This window comes from Physeter macrocephalus, unplaced genomic scaffold (genome assembly GCF_002837175.3).
Source record: "Physeter macrocephalus isolate SW-GA unplaced genomic scaffold, ASM283717v5 random_110, whole genome shotgun sequence".
Taxonomy (NCBI): Eukaryota; Metazoa; Chordata; class Mammalia; order Artiodactyla; family Physeteridae; genus Physeter; species Physeter macrocephalus.
Window position 1 is genome coordinate 23,517 of NW_021145396.1, and position 16,015 is coordinate 39,531.

The following is a 16,015-nucleotide window of genomic DNA, read 5'->3' on the forward strand; positions in this document are numbered from 1 at the left end:
CCCCTCTGCCTTACTTGTGTGTAAAGGCGTCCTCAGAACGGTGGCCACCACTGAAAGCGGTGTTAGTCACAGGAGGGGCTGGTCAAGGGCAAGAGGGTGGTGGGAGTCAGAGGAGAAAACAGGGGCAGAACCTGGGAAGGGGCCACGGTGCTCCCAGGGTCCAGACAGAATGGAAGCTGTCGACAGTGCAAACCCTAGTTTTATTGGTCCAGTTCTTTCAGTGAAGCCTCCTGCTCGGAGAACCGAAGGGCCAGCTAATGGTAAAGGAGGGTAGTGTCTCGAGTCTTTCAGAGGCAAGGGTTTGCAGGATGCCCCCAGCCCAACACACGTCCGCTGCCCCGGCGCCTGGGAGGAAAGAGGAAGGTGGCTCTTTGGGGGGTGGGGGGTGGGGGGTGGACACGGTAAGCTGGTGCAGGGCCCAGGGTCTGTTCTTCACAGCGGGAGGTAGAGGGGATCACATAAAGTTCTTTATTACAGACCTACAAAAAATGAGGGAATTACGTATATTACTCTCACTCGTTTGGGTTTCTTTTTTCCTTCTTCTTTTTACAAAACAGCAGCAGGAAAGAAAAATGCAGGAGGCAAATGAGCCAGGCACCGGGGTTCAGATCAGAAGAGAGCAGGGAGACCAAGCTACTACTGCAGGCTGGCCCCGGGACTCTGTCCCAGCATCCTGGAAGCATGGTGACAAGCCCTAGAGGGAGCAGACAGAGAGAGGGCGGGGAGACGTCTGTCCCAGCTCGGCGGTGGCACTGCTCCTTGGGCAGCCACCCTGGCGGTCAGCCGGGTTGGGAGCACTTGAGGCTCCTGTGTTTGGATGCCTGGTCTCCAAAGCACGGGCCCACAGGGGCCAGACAGAGGGAGGAGGCGGGAAGGGCCGGCACAGAAGGGCTGTGAGTTCTATCGGGGTCCCCACAGGAGCACGGGGCCCAGGTGGGCAGGGGCAGTCAGGACGCTTCCCTGCTTGTCAGCCAATCAGCTTCTTCAGGAAGGCCTCCAGCTGGTCCTCATCCTTGATGCCCACAAACTTGTCCACCACATCCCCATTCTTGATGTCCGGCACGGTGGGCACAGCTGACACCTCATACTCTACGGCGAGGTCTGTGTGGTCATCAATATCCGGCTTGGCCATCACCACCTTTCCACTCCAGCTGGTCCTCATCCTTGATGCCCACAAACTTGTCCACCACGTCTCCATTCTTGATGGCCAGCACGGTGGGCACAGCTGACACCTAGGCGGAGGGGACAAAGGAGGCCAAGCCGCTAAGAGGTGGGCTCTCCTTGACCGTTTTTCCCAAGCTTTGGCGAGAGGGCTGGTGGCTTAGGCAGGGCAGTGACTGCCCAAAGCCACGGGTGGGCCCCCTTCCCTTTGCGCAGGGGTGCGGCAGGGCCTGCAGGTCCAGCCCTGGAGAAATGTTTCCACCATGGGCTCCCAGCAGCATCCTTCCTCCCCCAGCTGTGTGCCTGGCTCACTGTCCCAGTGGTTTGGCTGGAATGACGGGAGATTAAAATAACCCGTGCAGCTGCAGGCCAGGGCTGGGGGCAGGGAGGAGCTGAGGGGCGGCCTGGCACAGGGGGACCAGGAGAATCTGAATCCTGGCCTTGCCACTCATTAGCTGGGCGCCTTGGCCGGGTCACGCCACCTTCAGAGCCTTGGTGCCCTATTCTGTGAAACGGGGATGAGTTTCTATGGTGCAGGTCTAGGACAGGGATTAAAGATTTGGATATAAAGCTGAGTGGTCAGGAGCTCAGGCTCTGGGGCCGGCTGAGCCAATCTCAGGCCATTCTGGGCGAGCCATTTCATCACTCTAAGTGTCAGTGTTCTCATCAGCAAATGGAGATACTACCAGGGCTTATATTAGCAGGCATGGGGGCCGAAGGGGATAATTTCTGCAAAGTCTCAGCACAGCGCCCTGCACTTGGCATGGTGCCCGGCACACAGCGGGCACATCACAAAAGGAAAACTCAGGGCCCCGCAAAACCTCTTTCAGCTCCACGCCACGATGGTTAACAGGGTCCAGAAATTCACTGACTCACACTGGGCAGTGTGGGAGGAGGGGCTCAGCCTGGTGAGCCTATATTTATTTATTAGGGGGGTTGGACATTCTTGGCCTGTGAAGCATTTTCTCAAGCTCCCCCAGGGGACCTGTACAGATCACATGGTACGTAAGTGAGGCCCAAGACCTGCTCTGGCATCGCACATTCTGCTGCCTGGGCTCCCCACCTGGCATCGTCGGCATTTGAAAAAACCATATAAACAGAACAAAATAAACACAGACTTTTCTTACATACAAGTTAACTACAAAGTAACAACAGCGATTTCTACAAACGTACCAGTTCTTCTCGTGTCCTGAGTGCTGTCCTGCCCATGAGTCACCCTGGGAAGCCAGACCTAGGATTTGGAACGTTCCAACTGTGCATATGTCAGTTACAAAACAGAAGCGCGGGCCTGACGGGCCCAATCTCAGTATGTGGCAGGCCGTGCACCTCTCCTCTAATGGGCTTTGGGGACAAACACGGCAGGTAAGATGACAAGAGTCCCTGTCCCTGTTAGTGCCTTCAGGTCCCCTCAAGGGCTGTCCTGGGGCTGCTGTTGGCGGCAGCTGACATACCTCCCAGAGGCAATGTGCAGGCAGACCCATCTGGTGGTGGGCTGACCACCACGTGTGCCCCTGCTCATGGCACCACCACTGGCTCCGTCCTTCTCGCCCCTGGCACGTGTGATAGCATGAAGTGCACGGCTGAGCACATGGCTGCCCCAGAAAGGTTCCTTCCAGGATGCAGTCCCTGGAGGCGCCCCCGGGCCCGCACATGCCGTCTCTTGCGCCCTCTACTGGTCTGTGGAGGCAGCGGCCTCACATCCGGCAGCTCTGAACTGAGACCCAAGGCTCAGGCACTAACTGCTCCACTTCGCCCATGCTGGATCCCATGCTGTCCCGTGCTTCTGTAACTGAGGTAAAACTGTATCTCAATGTCTGAGCAGTGGTCTAATTGTTTTTACCATCCTCCCTCTAAGCAGGACGCTGTGCTCACTGAGGTGGCTTGGAGTAGACTCAGTTTTTCTCCAGAATTCTAGATGATTCCCTTTATAATCGCATTTGTGTAAACTCACACATGTGCTTACACACGCACAGACCATGCTGTAGTTGGGTGTACAGCAGACACGCTGCAACTGTATTTTCATGACAACCAAAATCTAGTCATTACTGATCAAGGGAGTTCTTTGAGGTTTGAGCCTAGACACACAGACACAGACAGACAGACAGACAGACCACCCCCCGCCACCACACACACACAGAGTCATGGGCTTGCCAGAAGCTGGATCTTCTAGGATACTTCAGGGATACCTGGGCTGTGACTGGACTTCCCTTACCCCCAAGAAGGCGGATGTGGCTTTGCTGGCCCTGAGTTCGGCTCACAATCTGGAGGGGCTGGTGCTTGTAAAGACTGCCTTAAATGGAAGTGCCTAGGTCCCTGGCACATTCTTCTGGAAAGGCGATGTAAGTGTAAGGGGATCACGGTGGAGCGAGAATTCAGCTCCCCTCTCAATTCTGGTGACACCGAGGGAACCAAGAGGCCGGAGAAGAGATGAAAAGACGTGCCAAGATGCGCTGAGCTCCTGCTCGTGAAGCCACCTGGAGGTGGCTAAAGGCCCCGGGAACTCAGGAGGGGTGGGGGGTGTGTGTGCGCGTGTGTCTTCCCACCAACCTGAAGCCCCCCAGCCCACGCCGCCACTGAGCTTGGTGTCCCTGCCTGGTCTTCTTCCGTCTCACCCCTATTTCCTCCATTTGTGAAATGCGAAGGACCTCCCAAGGGACCGGCGGACAGGCACAGTGCTAGCTGTCACAGGAGACTGGTGACCTCCTCCTCAGCCAATCGCAGAACACAAAGGAAAAGGTCACTGTCACCCCGGCAGCCACATACTGGCGCTTTTTAGGTGTCAGGGACAACCCGGACCATTTGTGCGTGCTGGCTCATCAACTCCTGCCTCGAGGTGGGCTCCTTTTACAGATGAGAAGACTGAGGCTCAAAGGCTGGGTGACTAAGCGATAGGGCTGGAATTTGAAACAAGACCTGTGTGACTCTGCTGTCGTGACATCAAACTACGCTATACCTTGGCCCAAGAGCAAGGGATTGGAGATAAACATTGAGTCCCAGCAGGGCAGGGAAGGATGTGTGGGGAAGCATTAAAAGGATTTCATGCTTCAAATGAGAAAGGCCAAATGCTTCGTGGAAGCTTTTGGATACAGGAGGGTTCTTGGAAAAACTATTACTGAAAGAACCGAATCCAACTATATGACATCCCGGAGAAGACAAAACTACTGAGAGTAAAAAGATCAGTGGTTGCCAGGAGTTCAGGCGGAGAAGGGAGGAAAAGGTCAATCAGAGAGGATTTTTAGGATGGTGAAACTCTTCTGTATGAGGCGGTAACGGTGGATGCGTGTCATTAGCCATGTGTCCAAACCCACTCGCTGACGGCGCCTCCCCTAGAAGGCCAGCCCAGAGCTTCAGGGCTTTTGCTGCTCGATGTCTGCTCCTGGACTCCCAGCAGTAGCATCACCTGGAAGCTTGTTAGAAATGCAGAATCTGGGACCCTTCTCGGACCCACTGTATCATAATCTGCTTTTTAACAATGTCCCAGGTCATGCTCATGTTTGAAAGTGCTCATTTAGAAAACTTTCAAAATAAGGGAATATGGTAAGGACTGAAGTACTGTGCATTCCAGCTATGCATTATTTCAATAATACTGAAATACTATTCAATGAACTGTCTATGAGGTTATATGGACCATTAAAAATTCAAATAAAAAATTCAAACGAGGTACCCCAAGTATTGACAGTGGTTTGTCTCCATGCTAAGATTATTGCTATCTGGCTGTTTTCATAATGCTGTTTAAAGGGCCTTCTCTGCGAGATGAGGAATAAAAGGGTGCAACCCCAAGTGCGAGGCGAGCAGCAGGCGCCCCAGAAGAAGGGCCCCGCCCCGATCCGCTCTCTCCGCAGGGTCTCAGCGACTGGGGAGCACCCGGCAGAGGACCTGAGGGGGCAGGGGAGCAGAGAGCTCTCCACTCCGCCAAGCCAGGCGCTGCAGAGTGGGGGCCCCCAAGGCCCCGGGCCACTTTCCCTTCCCTCTCCTTTGGGAGATGGTGAATTTCTAGGGTGGACAGTTGACTGAAGCGTAGAGTGTGGAGGTGGGGAAAGGAACTTGTGTGAGGAGGGAGACTCACCCTGAGGGTGTGTGCTGGGCTTGGGGGGTGGCAGGAGAGCTTGGGAAGAATTATATTCCCTGACTATAACTTAAAGCAGTTTCTCCAAGTCCATCCACCATTCGGAAAAGGCCTTCAGGCTTTGGAGGAAGCTGTCCCAGGAGGTATTATGGATCTCTTAGCTGAAACTTCTTCCTCAGACTCTCTTCAAAACAACAGGTGTGAAGGAAGGAAGGAAGGAAAGGGGTCAGGGAGGGGTCAGGAAGAAATCCCCACTGGAGCTTCCTAAACCCTGCAATGACGTCAGCCTGGGACCTGGCAAAACCAGGAGGCCGGGTCCAGGGGACGTGGGCCCAGCAGCCTTGAGGAATTTCTATATGACGCCGTACTATGTGGACAGTGGACGGAGGGAGAAGACCCTACAAGAGGACCTCTCCCCCACCACACACTTCCCAGGCTTAACCACAGGGCTTCAGGGCCCGGCCGTACATCACCTGGAATGCAGGCTCCCTGGAATGCAGGTGGGGTGGTCTTGGGGATTCTCAGCACCCGTGTGACCACAGCTGGAGGAACTGGGTTATTCTTTTTCGTATCCTTACAGCTACTACAGTTGCTGGGACACGGTCGGTGCTCAGGATGTGTCGGCCTAAGTTCCACTGCCTGAGGCTGAAGCTGAAGCTCAGGAGGGAGGGAGCCTAAGACACCCGGAGCCTGCCCATCAGCCTGGGGTGCGCAGAAGCTCCAGCCCTAAGCTCTCACCAGAAGGCCGCACCCTCACTCCCACAGCTGCCGTGGGTCTCTGGGGGAGGAAGGGGCAAGCAATGAAAGCCAGGGGCCCCTAAATGGTCAGACAAGTACCCCCTTGACTGGGCAATCAGTGGGAGAGCTTTTGAAAACAAAAACAAAAACAAACTACAATTCATTCCTTCCCTCGAGCCCTTGTAAGCGGCCCCGGTCACCCAGTGCCATGGATAGTTTTCCTTTGGTAATATCCCCCCAACCACCTGCAGTCGTCATCCGTGGCTCTGCCTGCCCAGCATCTTTTTCCTTTGCCTCTGGTCAGGGCAGCCGGCTTTTCCTTTGAGTGACCACCCCCAGCCCCAGCTCCGAGGGCAGCCAGCCTATTCTCACCCCCGCCCCCATTCCTTTCCTGCCACAGGGACTGGCTGGAGGATGGGCATCTAGAGAGAGTCGAACCTGTACTTCCAAACTCTGAGAAGGAGAGATGCCACCTCTTTCAGTCACTTATTACCAGGGAGGGATGAAGGTTCACTCTGGCCGGATCTAGATATTTCAAGAGAACCAGAAATCTGGATATTCCCGTGAAATCTTCTGAGTTTTAAATAACAGCATCTGATTCAGCATTAAAAAAAAAAAACAAAAACACTTCGAGGGCCAGACCAATCAAGCTAGTGAGCCAGATGTGGCCCACAGGCCACCAGGGGAGACCTTGGCTCTGGAATAATGCTATCCAGGCCCCTTCCAATTTGGCGGCAGTTGGCTTTCCCAGCTGCCTGTCCTCTCACTGCTTGCTCGGCCCTTCACCGTGGCCATCCAGCCCCAATGGACCGCTCCCCTTTCTCCAACTACAAAGTGGTCTCCAAGGCCCAGAGGATGCTCGACATCCCATGCATCTCCTGCTCCTCTTCCTCTGGCAAGCTCTGCTCCAGGCACACAGGCCCTGATGTTCTGTGAGCAAACGTGTGAGACCCTGACCTCAGGACCTTTGCAAAGGATGTCTGCTCCACTGGATCGCTCTTCCAAAGAGCGGCATGGTTTGGTCCTTACTCCCTCCAGGTCTCTGCTCAGCTGTCAGCTCCTCAGCAAGGCCTTCGCTAGCCCACCCTTTAAAAAAGGAAACCCTCCCCAGCCCTGTGCCCAGCACTCCCACCCCTCTTCCTGATTTCTTTTTCTCCACAGCACTTATTATCTAAAACAGGGATCAGCGAACGGCGGCCCACAAGCGAAACCTGCTGCCCGCTGCCTGTTTTCACAAATGAAGTTTTACCGGCACACGGCCACGGCCACGCCCATTTGTTTAGAGACTTTCTATGGCTGCTCTCGTGCTACAAGACAGGTGAGTATTGCCAACAGAGACCAATGCCCTGCAAAGCCTCAAACATGCACCACCTCGTCCTTTAGAGAACAAGTTTGTGGACGCCCAATCTAAAATACTAGCATGTAGGCTCCACAGAGGCAGGGATTCTGTCAGCTCTGTTCACTGCCACATCCTCACCACCAAGTAACAGCCCTGGCCTTGAAGGGACTGCACAGGCCAGTCACACACAAAACAGCTCATGTCTTTGTGTTTGCTGTGTTCTCGGCCCTGCCTTCTTCTCTGTGCATCCTTCACAGCTCTGCTCAGAGGGTCCCTCTAACGTGACACGTTCCCTATCCCCTTTACTCCCCCACCCCAACCCCGGGGACAAGGAGCTCATCTTAGTTGCGCCAGAATCATGTACGCCTGGCACGCTGTAGGGCTCACAGATGGATGGATGAATCCATGAATGAGGAAGGGCATCAATTTCCCAAGATTCCGAGAAAAACCTGGTGTTTGGGGCCACACATCCCACTGCCTAAAGGTGGTGAAGAGAGACAGGAGGCTCAGAGGACCCAGGGAGTCACATCTGAAGTGCTCTGAACCCCTGAGGTCTCTAGAAAGAATCAAGACACCCCCTTACCGACTCCCTGGTGGCCCCCAAGACGTCTCCAGCTATCCTGTGGCCCCAAGCATCCCCACACCAGTGGCCCTGTGGCCATCCCCCGCCGAAACATACCTCATACTCTATGGCGAGGTCTGTGTGGTCGTCAATATCCACCTTGGCCATCACCACCTTTCCATGCTGCTTGGCCACCACCTTCTCTAACCTTGGCCCCAGGATCTTGCAGGGACCACACCACCTCGGAAGGGGAAGGAGAAGCATCCCGTCACAAAAGCGCTTGCCAATCAATCTACGGTTTCCCAGGACCTTCCCTTGACCCACATCTTTCCGAGGGACTGTCTGGCCTCATCACCTCTGCTTACAGTGTTTGGATATTAACCTGTAATGCTGACATGCCAGGTAACTCCAGGAGACTCTGCAACTGGGGAATTTTTACAGGTCCTGGATTTCTAAAACACGGGCCTCACCCTAAGACTCTTAGAAAGGTTATTTCACTATATCTAAAAGAAATACACTGTCATATAGATGAACATGGGATTTGAAGTTAAAAGGTTTAGGTTCAAAGACAGGCTCCTGCCAACCAGCTGATTGTTCTGAAGCCTCAGTTTCCTCATTTGAAAGCGAGACTCTGGATCTAGAAGCTATGATGAGAAATCAACTAAGGCAATGTGGATAAATATGCTTTGTAAGCTGCAGAGTTACTTCAAACACCTCACGGACTCAGAACTAAGGGAACGGAAACCAGTAGCTAGGGAGTATCTACGACTGCCAGCCACTGTGCCAGGACCTTCCCAGCTTTTACTACACAGAACCCTCAACCCTGCAAAGGAAAAGAAAACGTCTTCCTAAGAAACTGAGGCCCAAACAAGTTACGAGACTTGTGCAAGGTCTGGGACTGCATCCAAGGTTGTGTTCCAAGTGTCTTCTTTTAGCCCCAGGTTACTCTGTGATCCCCCAGGCCCTGTGTCAACTGCCGTCGCTGCACTAACACAGGTGTTCCCCTCTAGGTGGTAAGCCTAGGCTGTCATCTCTGAGTATGTGCCACTAAGGACAGTGCCTGGCACTGAATGAACAAACTCACCCCCTGCTTCCTTTTTGGGGAAGAAGATAAGGCATCACCCCACTTTTCATCCATTTTAGAAGCCTTCTCCGGTACGCTCATCAGACCAGGAAAGCAGGACAGCTCTGCCTTCCACAAACCCCCGACTGGTGACTCCTATTTTATTCTCAGCCTTTAAACCCTTTGCATTCAGAGATTTCAGTGAACTCACAACACCTAAAAACCCAGTCTGCAAGACCTTATCTCCTACCAAAGTGAAGAGAGTGAGGCAGAAGGACACCACATGGCCTGCCCAAGGCAACATGGTGAGTCAGAGAAAGAACGGAAAAGAAAGCAAAAGAATCTGTCAGTGGTTTGCGCAAAAGGCCTTCCAACTTCTAACTCAGGCTACACTGGCTTCTTTCAGGATGCCCCATCCTGAGGGGTCTGTCCAGTAGTTTTGGAGTCAGGCGTCTAGCCAGGCCTCAAAGGTCCGGAAATGAAGAAGGCCAGGCCAACCATCAGAAGGCCACAGACATTTAAATATCCCTAAAACAAACTCACACAGCACTGGAAAGAAACTCCTGCCCATCCCCTGCATACCTGGGCACCACTGCGGTGGCACTGATAACTTTTTGCCAGCCCTTCCCAGGTCAGGTGGCAAGAAGTTAAAATAAAATCAGCTCTCTAACGGGCCAGGAACTGGTATACACCAAAAGTCAGATGACGCTGGAGTCATAGTTTTCCTGCTTTGGTCTAAGCTGAAGATGACCAGGGCCATTCGGGCAGTGAGATACAGAACATAAGTGTTTCGCAGCACCAATCACAGTGAGTTCTGAAGACTGTTTACTAGTTTGCCTGCTGCCAAACTATACTTAATCTTTGAGAGAAAGGATTGGGTCTCAAGAATCTTTGGAATGAGTCTACGTATGAGAAGAATCAAATGTAGTACTGAGACATAGCAGGCTCTCAATAAACAAATACGTGAACAAGTGATACCCCCGTCTTCTGCCAACTCCCAGGACTCACTGTGCATGGAAATCCACAACCACTGGTGTCTCACTGTTGACAACTCGGTCTTGAAAGTCTGGTCCATCCTGGATGTTAAAGGTCGTTGTACAGACTCTGGTGGTGTATATTGACCGGGCTTGGCTGGGTGTTACTGTCAGGTTATTAGGACTGCGCTGTGGGGTCTGCAGGGCCCTGGAGGCGAGGGGCGCCCACCGATTCTGAGAGGGCTTCCTGCAGATTACGGAGGCCAGGAACCTCCTCAGGAGAAGCCGCTGAGCCATCTGTGAGGGGAAGAGGCAGGAAGAGTACGGGCAGTCAATACACCATTAAAAGAGACGTAATGGGAAACTCCGAGGTTCAGGTAAATCGTGACATGTCCAAAATAACCCAATTATTAAATGAGAATCAACGTTGGAACCCACGGCGGTCTGAGAAGTCCTTACTCTATCGATTACTCTTTTTCAAAGTGTTTTAATGGGAAATTTAGGATAAAGGCGGTGGCTGTCAAAGGATCAGGAAAAAGGAACAGCAACAATTCAAGTAGGCACGGGGTAGGAGGGGGGAACTAAAAAAGGAGGAACGTGTGTGTGGAAGGAACTGGGGAACTGGACGCCACCAGGAACCAGGGACCCCGGCTCCCGGATAGCGGGTTCCCCCAGCCCAGGGTCTCTGCCCGCTCGGCCGCCAGCCCGCACAGGAGCGCGCCGGCAGAGTGCCTCAGCCGCCTCGACACCACCTCGAGCCACCCCCACGGGCCTCCTACCTCTCTGCAGCGAGAGCGGAGGCATGCACGGCGCGGCCCTCCCCACCGGTCAAGGGCACTCCTGTCGTCACTTCCTGAGGGGAGGGCCTTTACCGTCACTTCCGGGAACAGCCTACCTGGAGCAAGCCTCTCTGCAACGTGACGGGAGGCGGGGGCGAAGCCTCAGTTAGGAATCGGAAGAGAAGGGCTGTTGCAGTGAGAGACCGGAAGAGGGGCGGGCCCTTAGGGGAGGGACCGGCAAGAGGGGCGGGTCCTCAGGGGGAGGGACCGGAAGAGGCAGGCGGGTCCCAGAGGAGGGTCCGGAAGAGGAGGGGAAGGAGGAGGGAGCGACAGCGAGGTACTGGTTGGGAGAAGAGGCGGGAGGGAGGGCTGGTTCTGGAGTTTGCAAACTCTTGTTGCCGTATATGTCAGCCTGCATCGCACCTCTTTGTCTCCTTGTCTCAGTGCGGCTTCGGAGCAACAAGAGGACGCTTTGTGGCCCTTGTCTGTCACTTGCGACTGTATAACCTCGCGGTTTCAGTCAAGTCACCATGCCCCTGGGGGCTTGTGTTACCCAATACGTGACATGAATGGCTGGGCTTGTCCTCCACCCAGGCTCCTCAAGCTTGCCTCTTTGGAGTGCTGGGGAACTGGGCCCGGACAAGATGCCAGATGGTGGTAGTACTTGGAGGGCCTGCCTTTGAGGCCCCACACAAAGCGTGGTGACGTGTGAACCTGCTTAGGCCTGGGCCTTGCTTTCACACCCATTGTCACTGTCATGGACAACAGGGGTCCAGGCACCTGTGTGTCCCAGGCTGGTGTCACAGTCACCCCTTGTCTCCCCTGCACCCTGTACCTTACTTTACAACCATTCCTGACCTGTTCTATGAATACATCAATGCCTTTTCCTTCCTCCTTGCCTTTGCTTAATTTGAAATGCTTTTTTCTCTGTCCACTTGGTAGAACACTTACTCATCACCTCTTCTTTGAGCAGCATTAATTGCCTCCTTCTCTCTGGTGCTTTGTTCATGACTCTTAGTAACACAGTGCATAGTGTCTGTCTCTTCCACAAGACCATGTGCTTCCTGTGAGTAGGGATTTGTAGCTTTTACACATCTCCATATGCACAGCACCAACCTGATACAGTGCCTGGCTCACAGAGGATGTTCCATAGATGCTTATTAAACCAAGTATCTTTTGATATCCCAGGGAGCAGTTTATAGTCTGAGAGATTACATGACTTGTCCAGGGTCATGAAGCAGGTAAATTGGCAGAGCCCTATCTCACACCTCCACTCCAGCCAGTGGGAATCACAGAACCATAGTTCACCTAAATGTCTCTCCCATCCCTGTGCTTTGTACTTGCTACTCCTTACGACTGGAAGGCTTTTCCGTCTACTTTTCATCTGAGAAAATGCTACCAGGTACCAGATTAGGCATCATCTCTGGAGACACAAACCTGATCCTCCTCGAGCAGGGGTAGATTCCCTCCACTGAGTTTCCACGGCCCCTGTGTGTCTATCAATCACCAGACTCAGTACCCTGGATTGTTACAGTTTCTTTATTCCTCACTCACTGTAAGCACCTGGGGGTCTCTGTCTCTCCATTGCTTACTTGGAAGGCAGCTATGCTCACCACTCTATCACCAGTGCGTCAATGCTTACTTTGGGGCTTGGAGCATCGTAATAGGTGCTCAGTGATTATTTGTTCCATGAACAAAGAGCAGGGACCCAAATCACATCTTTGACTCCAAATACTATTTCCCCCACCACATTGCATGGGCCCATTGTGCCCTTCCAAAATCATTGCCATGTTTTTCTCCAGGTCATCTTGGCCATGTCATGCTGTTATTTGTCCTCTGTCCAACTGGCAGGTTCACTGCCTCACTCCCCAGGTAGGCAGGGCCACAGCCACAGCTGTGCAGGGACCTTCCTCTGGAATGGGGTGTTGGACTCCTTGGAACAGGTTCACATCCCCTGGTCAGCCTTCTGCTAAATAGAGTTCCTCATCCATCACAGGCAGGAGACCAGGGGAGGGCGTGGGCAGGCAAGGTCTCCTCCACCTTGCCTGACCTCTTGCTTTTGCCTCTGCCCCGGTCTAGGACTGGAGCCAGCAGTGGTGATCCACAGTGGGACACTGGTCCCCCTGCCTCTTCTGAGGTCAGTGTCCTTTGGTGCAGCTGTTCGTGCTAATGCCAGATGCTATGTGGCAGGGGCACTCCCACCCTGCCTGTTTCCATTTCGGTTTTTCTGTGTCTCCAGTGCTTTCTCTTTCAGAGCCTCCGATTAACCCTATTTAGCATTTTCACAGCATTTTCTGGAAGGCCAATTTCCCCGATTAATTCACATTCCAAATTCCAAAGGAGGACCAGTCCTGTTTATCCATAGTCCATAGTCACTTCACCTCTGCTGACCTCAGGCTTCTCAGCTGAGAAATGGGAAGAATGATACCTTCCTCATAGAGGGCTGTGAGGTTGCAGGAAGGACAGAGCACAGGGCCTGCCATGTTGTTAGTGCCTGATGAGAGTGAAGGCATATCCTTCCCACCTGCAGGGCGAGAACCTGCAAGAAGGCTGCACTCACAGTAGGCTGCAGAGGGTCTCCTCAGTTCTATGGTGGCTCATCTGCCCAGCCAGAGCTGACCTGGCCTGGCTCCGGCTCAGTTACAAGGCAGGCTCAGGGCACAGGTGTGAGGGGAAGGGAAGGAAGCCAGCACTGGCAGCCTGAGCTAGGGTAAAGCTTCTGCTACCTCTTACTTACTTATTTATTGCAGTGTTTTTCAGCCTGTGTGACGTGAGCCACCAGTGGGTTTGAGAAATCAACTTAGTGAGTTATGATCAGCTTTTAAAAAAACAATCAGGGGGCTGCCCTGGTGGCGCAGTGGTTGAGAGTCCGCCTGACGATGCAGGAAACACGGGTTCATGCCCCGGTCCGGGAGGATCCCGCATGCCGTGGAGCGGCTGGGCCCGTGGGCCGTGGCCGCTGGGCCTGCGCGTCCAGAGCCTGTGCTCCGCGGCGGGAGAGGCCACAGTGGTGAGAGGCCCGCATACCGCAAAAAAAAAAAAAAAAAAAAATTGTCTGAGTCCGTTGCATGTTATAAGTATTATTTTGTGAAATATTTGTCAGTGTTATGTATATATATAGCTGTGTGTCCTAGGTTGTGATAAAGAATGTATTTCTTACTGTGGATCATGGTCAAAGGGTTTGATAGCTACTGAAGAGCTACCAGACATCTGACACTGTTCCAGACACCTGATGTATTAACTCATTTAACCCTACAACGCTGTGAGGTTGTTACTGTTACAGCCCCCATCTTACAGATGGAGAAACTGAGACACATAGAGGATAAGTAGCTTGTCCAGGGTCACCCAGATAGTAGGAGGTGGAAGCTCATAGTTGTACTTTAGATCCCCGAGCAAGGATCTGATTTGACCCTAGACTGCTGCCTCTTTCCCACCAACCTCTAGGGCCAGCCAGCCAATCTAGGCCACCAGAGGGCAATGTGGGGCTCAAACCCTTGCAGCCGGTGGCGGGGCAGGCAGCAGCGATTTTCAGCTGTGGCTATAAGCAGAGGTGCCCACATGGTGGCAGTGTGGCCTCACAGCCTCCTCCAGGGCAAGCCAGGCCACTAGCTGGGCACAATGCTGGGATCCCAGCTCCCTCAAGTCTGCAGGGGACAGGGCTGTGGGACGGGTACATTTCAGTGACCATGTGTCTGAGGATTTCACGGCTGGAGGAAGGCACCTTCAGAAAAACACAGGGCGGGGCTTCCCTGGTGGCGCAGTGGTTAGGAATCCACCTGCCAATGCAGGGGACACGGGTTCGAGCCCTGGTCCGGGAAGAACCCACATGCCGCAGAGCAACTAAGCCCGTGCGCCACAACTACTGAGCCTGCGCTCTAGAGCTCGTGAGCCACAACTACTGAGCCCACGTGCCACAACTACTGAGCCCATGCGCCTGGAGCCCGTGCTCTGCAACAAGAGAGGCCACCGCAGTGAGAAGCCTGCGCACCACAACGAGAGTAGCCCCCAGCCGCCGCTCTCCGCAACTAGAGAAAGCCCCTGTGCAGCAACGAAGACCCAACGCAGCCAAAAATAGATAAATTAATTTAAAAATTTATTTTAAAAATGTAATTGAGAGTAAATATAAACATGAAAAATTAAAAAAAAAAAACCAACACAGAATTCCCTGGTGGTCCAGTGGTTAAGACTCTGTGCTTTTACTGCTGAGGGCCCGGGTTTGATCCCTGGTCAGGGAACTGAGATCTCACTAAGCCATGTGGGGCGGCCATTCAAAAACAAAAACGAGAGAGAGAGAGAGAGAGATGGTGGGCCACGTGTAAGTTGACAGCGAGTTTCTCTTCAAGAGGTAATGCTCCTAGAGCAGGGGGCCTGTTAGGGACTGGGCCGCACAGCAGGAGGTGAGCGGCGGGCAAGGAGCAGAGCTTCACCTGCCGCTCCCCTTCTCCCCCTCCCCCACCCCGACCCCGTTCCGGTCCGTGGAAAAACTGTCTTCCACGAAACCGGTCCCTGGTGCCAAAAAGGTTGGGGAGCGCTGTCCCGGAGTATCTTTGTTTTCAGTTCCCATCTTGATAGCAATTGCTGCTTTTTGTGGTTTGTTTTGAAACACTGTTGCAGGACAATTGGAACCATGATTTACGTTGTGCAATTCAAGAAGCTGGATTCCTGTGTTTCATGTTCTGCCGTGTTTCCAGCAATTACACAATGTCCCCTCACCCCTTTCTGAACATAAAGACTTGGCACTGGAACAGTGATGTGACCCTCGACTCCTAGATTGGCAGCCGCTCCCTCCTGGGACAGTAAATCCAGAGTGTCATGGCTGTGATGTAGGGGGGCATATGCTGTCACCTCCCTGGCCCCCGCCAGTGCCCTCAGTAGACACATGTGGGCCGGGGCACCAGGGCACCAGGGCTCATTCTGGGTCCCGCCCCCTGTTGGGGTGAGGCTTCTCACATGTTCCCACCTGGTCGGGTCCTGGTGGCTCAGATCCTGCTGGGCAAAGCCTCGCAGCTGCGAGAGGCTGGCGGAGGTACCAGCAGAAGGACCTTTTCTCTTGGCCAAATGCCTTTGCCTCCCTCACCCTTTGGAGCTCCCCTGCTCCCCATCCTTGAACAGGGTCAGATATGGGGTAGAAAAATGAGCCCTGGCCCAGAACTGGAACCATATACTTCTTCACCAGCTCTGCCCCTAAGCCACTGAGTGCCCTTGAGCACATCTGTCCACCCTTCTTGCATTGTTCCTTAGCTGTATGAGGCTCCAACAGTGCTCTCTGCAGAAGGATTAAGAACTTTCGTAATAATGAAATAATGGCCAGCACATCTGTGGTCCTTAACACA

General features: G+C 53.4%; 1 protein-coding gene and 1 long non-coding RNA gene across 3 annotated transcripts in view; one reads left to right on the forward strand and one right to left on the reverse strand.

The window, feature by feature from the left end:
- Positions 1-178: 178 nt before the first annotated feature.
- Positions 179-10,787, reverse strand: TXN2 (thioredoxin 2). 2 transcript variants are annotated; one of them, XM_055082408.1, is made up of 5 exons: positions 10,683-10,787; positions 9,938-10,200; positions 7,984-8,107; positions 2,335-2,392; positions 1,146-1,232 (listed from the first exon to the last, which is right to left on the reverse strand). In XM_055082408.1, exons 2-5 carry the CDS (start codon positions 10,198-10,200, stop codon positions 1,159-1,161), a joined length of 519 nt encoding a protein of 172 aa, XP_054938383.1. In that variant the 5' UTR covers positions 10,683-10,787; the 3' UTR covers positions 1,146-1,158. The 2 variants fall into 2 exon arrangements, with proteins under 2 accessions (XP_023983198.1, XP_054938383.1); XM_024127430.3 differs by lacking the exons at positions 1,146-1,232; positions 2,335-2,392 and adding an exon at positions 179-1,081.
- A 191-nt stretch (positions 10,788-10,978) lies between these two features.
- Positions 10,979-16,015, forward strand: part of LOC114484870 (uncharacterized) — a 36,832-nt gene continuing 31,795 nt past the window's right edge. The window contains exon 1 of the long non-coding RNA XR_003678239.1: positions 10,979-11,019. This is a non-coding gene — a long non-coding RNA (uncharacterized lncRNA). The remainder of the gene's footprint in view (positions 11,020-16,015) is intronic.